Source organism: Falco rusticolus, chromosome 14 (assembly GCF_015220075.1).
Source record: "Falco rusticolus isolate bFalRus1 chromosome 14, bFalRus1.pri, whole genome shotgun sequence".
In the NCBI taxonomy this organism is placed as follows: domain Eukaryota; kingdom Metazoa; phylum Chordata; class Aves; order Falconiformes; family Falconidae; genus Falco; species Falco rusticolus.
The window spans coordinates 12,636,085-12,642,842 of record NC_051200.1 but is presented as its reverse complement, the minus strand read 5'-3'; the positions used below and the strand labels follow the sequence as shown (position 1 = coordinate 12,642,842).

At 51.7% G+C, this 6,758-nt stretch overlaps 1 protein-coding gene across 9 annotated transcripts; it reads right to left on the bottom strand.

The window, feature by feature from the left end:
• Positions 1 to 240: 240 nt before the first annotated feature.
• RAB9B (RAB9B, member RAS oncogene family) lies at positions 241 to 6,276 on the bottom strand. Of its 9 annotated transcripts, none has more exons than XM_037408438.1 (4): positions 6,224 to 6,275; positions 4,543 to 4,612; positions 4,240 to 4,363; positions 241 to 3,686 (listed from the first exon to the last, which is right to left on the bottom strand). In XM_037408438.1, the coding sequence occupies exon 4, from the start codon at positions 3,649 to 3,651 to the stop codon at positions 3,046 to 3,048; it is 606 nt and encodes a 201-aa protein (XP_037264335.1). In that variant the 5' UTR covers positions 3,652 to 3,686; positions 4,240 to 4,363; positions 4,543 to 4,612; positions 6,224 to 6,275; the 3' UTR covers positions 241 to 3,045. The 9 variants fall into 9 exon arrangements, with proteins under 9 accessions (XP_037264335.1, XP_037264334.1, XP_037264337.1 ...); XM_037408437.1 differs by having other exon boundaries at positions 6,199 to 6,272; XM_037408440.1 differs by lacking the exon at positions 4,240 to 4,363 and having other exon boundaries at positions 6,224 to 6,276.
• Between the last annotated feature and the right edge of the window lie 482 nt (positions 6,277 to 6,758).

The window sequence follows — 6,758 nt, the reverse complement described above, 5'->3', positions numbered from 1 at the left end:
GTTAGGAAAGTATTTTCTGATACACTTGAAAAGACAAAACTGGTCACTGGATTCAGCTGGTAAATAAGTTATATTCCTTCAACTACTGGTCTAGCTAGGTAGATTCAGGAATAGCCAACTCTTTCAATCCCTTAGTGACTTCTCTCTGTCAGATGCTATAACCAACCCAGTTCCACATCCCTCAGGAGAACAGGAACCGACCTGAACTTTGATAAACCAAGGCGGCAGCCACTTCCTCAATTCACTTGAATACATCCATGTTTTATTTGCTTAAATAAAGGTAGAATCTCAGTTTTACAATTCCAGTTCTGTAGCAATAGCAACAACTGCAGCAGCATGACCGGACACAGGGAGGGGATGGCTGTTAGCACTGAATTTTGCAACAGAGTTCAAAACCCTGGCTCCTTTGGAAATTGTGCGTATCATTTAAAATAAATCAATGCAAATATATTATACTATACCTTTTAAATGTATTTTTAAAACACATAAGCCTAATAATTTATTTTTTTCAAGTCAACAAACCAACGTCTGTTAGGAATAAAAGATGCTGTGTAACACCTTTCGCTGATACATACCATTTGCACAGCCTGTGCACAATGAGGTTCTTGAGCTTCAGCTACCAGCATCAACATGTACCCAGGGTACTGCAAACAGCGTGCTGCACCCATGCCTCCTATGCCACACCATGGCTCATTCAGTCTCTGTCCTCTCCCACGGGAGGTGCCTGCCAGCCCTCACACATATCCCGTGAGATCTGCACCGGGGAAGCGGCAGTTTCACCTCCAGGGAGGTCCCTCAGCAGCCCCTCCGGCAGGGCTGGGCAGTGCCCAAGGGTCTGAGCCTGTTCTGACCCTGGGCCCCTGCACAAACCAGCTGCGGGGGACTATGTCTGTTCAGAGATGTAAATGAGAACCACAAGCACAGAGTCTGGGATCCTGAAGGAACTATCAAGCAGCATTAAACTGAAGAAAAATCTAGAGCCTGGGGAGGTCAGACACTGGTAAATAAACAGTAACAACAACTTCAATAAGCTGTAAAAATCTGTTGCACCTACAGAGGCAGAGCCTTCTCTTACACCGCAAGACCTGGTTTTCCAAAGACTGCAGGCACTCCCTATCTATGCCTGTGAATATGAGTGTCCAGCCCTGTTTAGAAATCAGATCCCTCTAAAGCACTTTGCATTAAAGCTTCAGTCCCTTCCACACGTGACTGCCCTGCGGAGAAGGGCAGGATCGCCCTGAGCTCCCCCAGGAGACTCCCTGCGTGTTCAGTGATGGGGATTAGCTGCCAGCAGCCAGTGAGGGCACACTGCCTGCTCTTAAAACATGACATAAGCGAGGGTGCTCGATTTGAGCTACAAAATTTACCATCCAGTAGCTTATCACAGTGGGAGTTGCATTTGACAGCTAGCGGGTATGTACTCAGGGAAGCTCTCCCTGTGGCAGGGTCCTATGGGCTTATGGGCAAAGCCATAGTTTTGGACAAATGTTTGCATGGGGAGTTGCAGGACATGAGGTTATAATGGTAAAGACAGCAGTCAGCAAGCACTCATCTCTGCTACACAGACAGGTTGGGACTAATACCTATCAGGGGCAGGAGCTGGGATCAGCAAAGCCTGGCATCCTTCTCTAAAGGGTTCCACACCCCACCCCACCCCCCATTTTCCAGCTACTTTGAACAGAGGTGGAACCAGTGCAGCTCTCTCCCCAGTGGACTGACCACAGCAGGCATTAACAAAGGCCAGTTAATTGAGTGGACATCCTCTACCAGTCAAAGCTGTCATGAATTACAGATAAAATGTACTGGATTCCCAGCTAGGGAGGAAGAGCCAGGACAACAGTGTGAGTTAACTGTGCTCAGCAGCACTGCACCTCACACAACAGGTAATAAAATGAATGGTTCTATGTTGCAGCACCCAGACAGGAATGTTCGTGCCAAAGCAACTGAAGACGCTGATCCGCCAGCTAATAAAGCACAGTGGTCACTGGTCCCGCACACCAAGTAAGTGGATTTAACAGCTGACCATGCATGACTCCCCCAGCCACCTGCACACCTAGAAGACATTCCACTCAGCTAACATCTGGTCTGCTAGAGCATATCATCTGGACACGGTGATTACTTGTGACAGAAACCAGCTGAAGTTTCATGCTCCAGATCTCCTGAACTCCTGAGTGACTCTAAACTCTTTGACATGACCTGGCAAGTGTCCACATCAGTATTTTTCATCCAGGGATTCAATGTATGAGAAGCTAGATCGGTGTTTAACCTCCACAAAAGACAAGGAAACATATATTAAACAAGAAGCAGTCTCTCCACAAAGTAACACTCACACAAGACAAAGTTAGAGGTGAGGAAAAACAGACCAGTCATAGGCAGCTACAAAGAAGTGATGCTGCCACAAACACAGGTCCATCTCTCTCTCCTTTGTATGTTGCTTCAGATCAGAGCTCTAACAATTTTCAGCACAATTCACTCTCAGGACACAATCCACTTATCCCAAACAAAAACATCTCAGATACACACATCTCAGCCACTCTAGTATTTGCCATTCTCACAGTCAAATGGGCTAGAGTCTCTGCAACAGGTTTCATTCAGTATGCTGAGCAGACTTTCCTTTGGCAGTAAGGTCATGAGTTTAGTGAGTCTAGTATTTTTTTTTTTTTTTTTTAGTTCAGGACTAAAATACTTCAAAGAGTGTTTAGGGCACTCTCAGCTTTGTTCTGCAGGCAGTTCTTGGTACAGATCAGATCACTACTGTCTTCAGTGAATTTAAAGGACTTCAACTCAGTCCTTTAAACCTGCTAAAAAGCAGGCAGAGATGGAAGCAGGACTACGCTTACATGCTCTTTTAATATCTCCCTCCTGCAGATACATGCTCTGTGCCTGAAAACTCCAGCCAGAATTCAGATGGCGGGGCTGCAACTTCTCAGTGAGCAAACCATCTATTGTCCTTGTGGCCACTCTCCTCAGAGTGCCCCAGAGCTGCCCGTGCTTATTCCAATCCAGCCGCCGGCTCCAGCAACATTCCCAAAGCAGTAGCCACTCTTAACAACAGGAAGACCCTGATTTGGAGCTGGAGTGCAGGTCAACGGTGTGGCCCAACATGCAATGCTCTAGCTGTTCCTCCACTGCCAGCACCTGTCGCACAGCCTCCTCAAAGGCCACTGCCACATTGGTGTCATCCTTGGCACTAGTCTCCAGGTATGGATAGTTACCGTTTTCCATGCACCAGGCCTGGGCCTCTTCTGTGCTCACCTGTCTCTCAAATTTGTCTATCTTGTTGCCCAGGACTACAAATGGGAAGTGTTCAGGGTCCTTCACATCAGCATAATAGACAAACTCCTTCTGCCAGTTACTGAGGTTCTCAAAGCTCTGCCGGTCATCCACACTGAAGGTCAGCAGGCAGCAGTCTGCTCCCCTGTAAAAGGGGGTTCGCAGGCTCTTGAATCTCTCCTGTCCCGCAGTGTCCCAAATCTGGAGGGTCACAAAACGTCCATCGACCTCCAAGTCCCGGTTTAAGAACTCCACACCAATTGTGTGGAAAGCCTGTGAGTCAAACTTGTTGGTGACATACCGGTTCATGAGGGAACTCTTCCCAACTCCACCATCCCCAAGAAGAATGACCTTTAAGAGCAAGGACTTCCCACTCATTGCAGCAGGATGGAAGGGTGCAGTACCAAGGCAATCTGTAGGGTTCAGAAAGAGTACAAAACAGCTATTTGACTTGCGGATTCTGCAGGAAGTTGTACACTGAAGAATAGAATACAGTATTTCCATACCCATTTCTGAACAAGTTTTGTACATAGGAGACATTCTGTCTCTTATTAGAGAAATGAGAGCTGATAACTGGACAAGCTTTCAGGCACACAAGTCCTCCAGCAGGTCCAAAATGGAAGCAGCTGGTCACCACTGTAAGCACAAGGTGAGAACAACTGTTGAGAGTTTAGTGTCAATTATACCACTTTTGATGAAAACTCTGTATCTGAAAGCTTGTCTAGTTTTTCCAAACATACCATCACTAGTTAAACATCTCTTCTGGCCTGTATCCTCAGGCTATCACAGAAACAGCATTATCAACAGGGATCACCGTCATCAGGCCTTCCATTGCACCGTACAATCAATAGCTAAGTAATTTCTCCTGACTTGTTCTACTGGAAGGATGTAAAAGATGTACAGGCCAACATCAATACAACTCATCTGGCAAACGAGTTCTTAATCACCCCAGGAACACTGACTCACCTTACAACTGGAGCTGTGCTTGTTTTCTGCATGCGATCTCCATAGCTCAGAAGGGGTTTCCCAGGCACAGAGCCCCAGCTTCTTTGCCATTCATTTCTGGCAAGGCTTTTTGCAAGACAGTATGCTAGGGCACAGGTGCAAGTTCACATTGCAACAACCCTGACACCACAGGTTCCTTAGTCAGCAGTCACAAGAGAAAGGCCAACTGCCAACCAGTCCTCCCGCTCCCAGGGACATTCTGCAAGCAAATGTAAAGGCCTGACACAGAATAAGAAGTTTGTTTGGCTGCCATCTGTACTATACCTGCTCTAGATATACAGTGCTTCTGTCTCCAGGACTGCCCAGGGAACACCTTCCTCCAGCATAACAGTCACTAAAAAACAAACATCAGTAAGTGAGGCTGTCAGCACTAGGTGCACTGCCTTTAAATTTGTAACATTGACCCAGGCTGGAAGAACAACAGCAGAGCTCTAGGAAGCTGAAAATGCAGTAATGATTTATGGACGCTAAGCCCAAAATACGAAAAGAATAAATTGAAGGAGCTCTAGCATGAGCACACAGGCTGCGTAGCCCGTCTCTCCTCAATCCAGGGGACATAGACAGCTTTGATCTGCTTGGCCTGCCTACCCACACACTCTAGAATCTGATCCGAGGACTGAACACATGCCTGAATCTGCTAACCAGAAGGGTGAGACAGCTGGCAAGAGCCTGGTACAAAAAGAGATGGGATTTGGCTTGCGTACAGGTGCTACCAACATTCCTGGAAGGGTGTGGATGCAGAGTGCTGCTTAGTGATGACACCACCAGACCAACAGGCCATCAACCAAAACAGGCGCATTCAACACTGCTCAGACCAGCACTCCTACTCCTTCCAGGCCAAAACACACTCTCTGTATTAATCACAGGGGGGCCTGTTCAGTTTTGTTTCTGCTCTTTTTGCAGCTTTTTCAACCAGTGCTTACTACAAAGCCAAAATCGGAAACTTCCTCTTCAAGTTACTGTGGAAAATGCAGAACTGAAGGCTCACCAATTTCACTTCCCCTGCACAGAAACACCCCAGATCAAGCATGGCTGAACTGACTCGATGGTCCATGGGACATCCGAGCAGCCTCTGCAGTTCTAAAGCAGTGGTTTCAAACCAAAGAAAATTCAAACGTCATAAGCAGCAAACAGGAATTGCAGCATAGGTCCCTGGGGCTAATGGCTTTGGGGAACTCTCCTCTGAGCAAATGAGCTGTTCAAAACCCTTGCTCTTCCTTTTCCAAACCCTTGCTGAGGGGGGTTTAAGAAGGTCCCTGGCCCTTGTCACCAAAGCCCTTCCTGACACACACCATCAGCCCTGACAAGACTTTCCGTTCAGAAATGGTTTGTTAGCAAGCATCTAGCAGACGTTTTAAAAATGACTAATGGGTTATGCTAGGCTACTCCAGAGCCTGACAGGCTACTGACAGACATAACACTGCCATGACACCGACGGGCACACTGCCACCCGTGACACCGCTGTTAGCAACGCCGTTTGCAGCCAGCGTTCGATTAGCCCTTCACAAGCCATTTCGGAGGGTAACCTCGACCTACAACAGGGCCCACACCCTCACGCAGGCCGCCAGCACCTGTTCGCCGGTAAAAACAGCAGGGTGGGTGTGTGGGAGCCGCACGGTAGGCCCCGTGTCCTCCCCTCCCAGCTCCCCAGGACCCGGCTCCCAGCTCCGCAGCGGGCGAGACCCTCCGGCGGGCCCTCGCCGGGCCGCCCGGCCCTCGCCTGACCCACCGCCGGACCTCCGGGCCGCAGGAAGGGGCGAGCGGCCGAGGCGCTGCGCTCCCCCAAGCCAACCCCGGAGCGGCTGCCGGGGCCGCTTGGAAGGGGCCGGGGGAAAGGGGGCTCTGCCAGCCCCAAGGGGTGTCTGGGGGCCAGGGGAAATGGCGCCGGGGCCCCCCGCCCTTACCGCCCCCCGCCCTTACCTCCCTCCGCGCCGCTGCCGCCCACCTGACCCGCCGGGCGCAGGTGCCGGCTCACCCCGCGCCTGCGCAGCGCACGCGCCCTGCCCGCGGCAGCCGCGCGAGGCTGAGGGGCGGGGCCGGGCCCCTCCTCGCCCCGCTCCCGCCCGAGAGCTCCTGGGCGGCCGTGGCGCCGCCGGTCACCCGTGTGCCCCGCCGGTCACCCGCCCGCCCCCCGCTGCCCCTCACTGCCCGCCTGTCACCCGCCGGTCACCCGCCCGCCCCCCGCTGCCCCTCACTGCCCGCCTGTCACCCGCCGGTCACCCGCCCGCCCCTCGCTGCCCCTCACAGCCCTCCTGTCGCCCGCCTGCCCCTCACTGGCCCGCCGCCCGCCCGCCTGCCGCCCCCCTCGTCCAGTCCCCTCCCGTCCTCTCCCGTCCCCTCACCGCGCTCCTCACGCTCCCCTCCCGTCTCTCTTTTGTCACTTCGTTCCCTGCTCCTGCCACCCCGCTGTCCCCACGCCACCTGCCCGCGGCTGCCCCGGGGCAGGTGCAGTGCGACCCCCGGCCCGGGCCAGGCCAGCA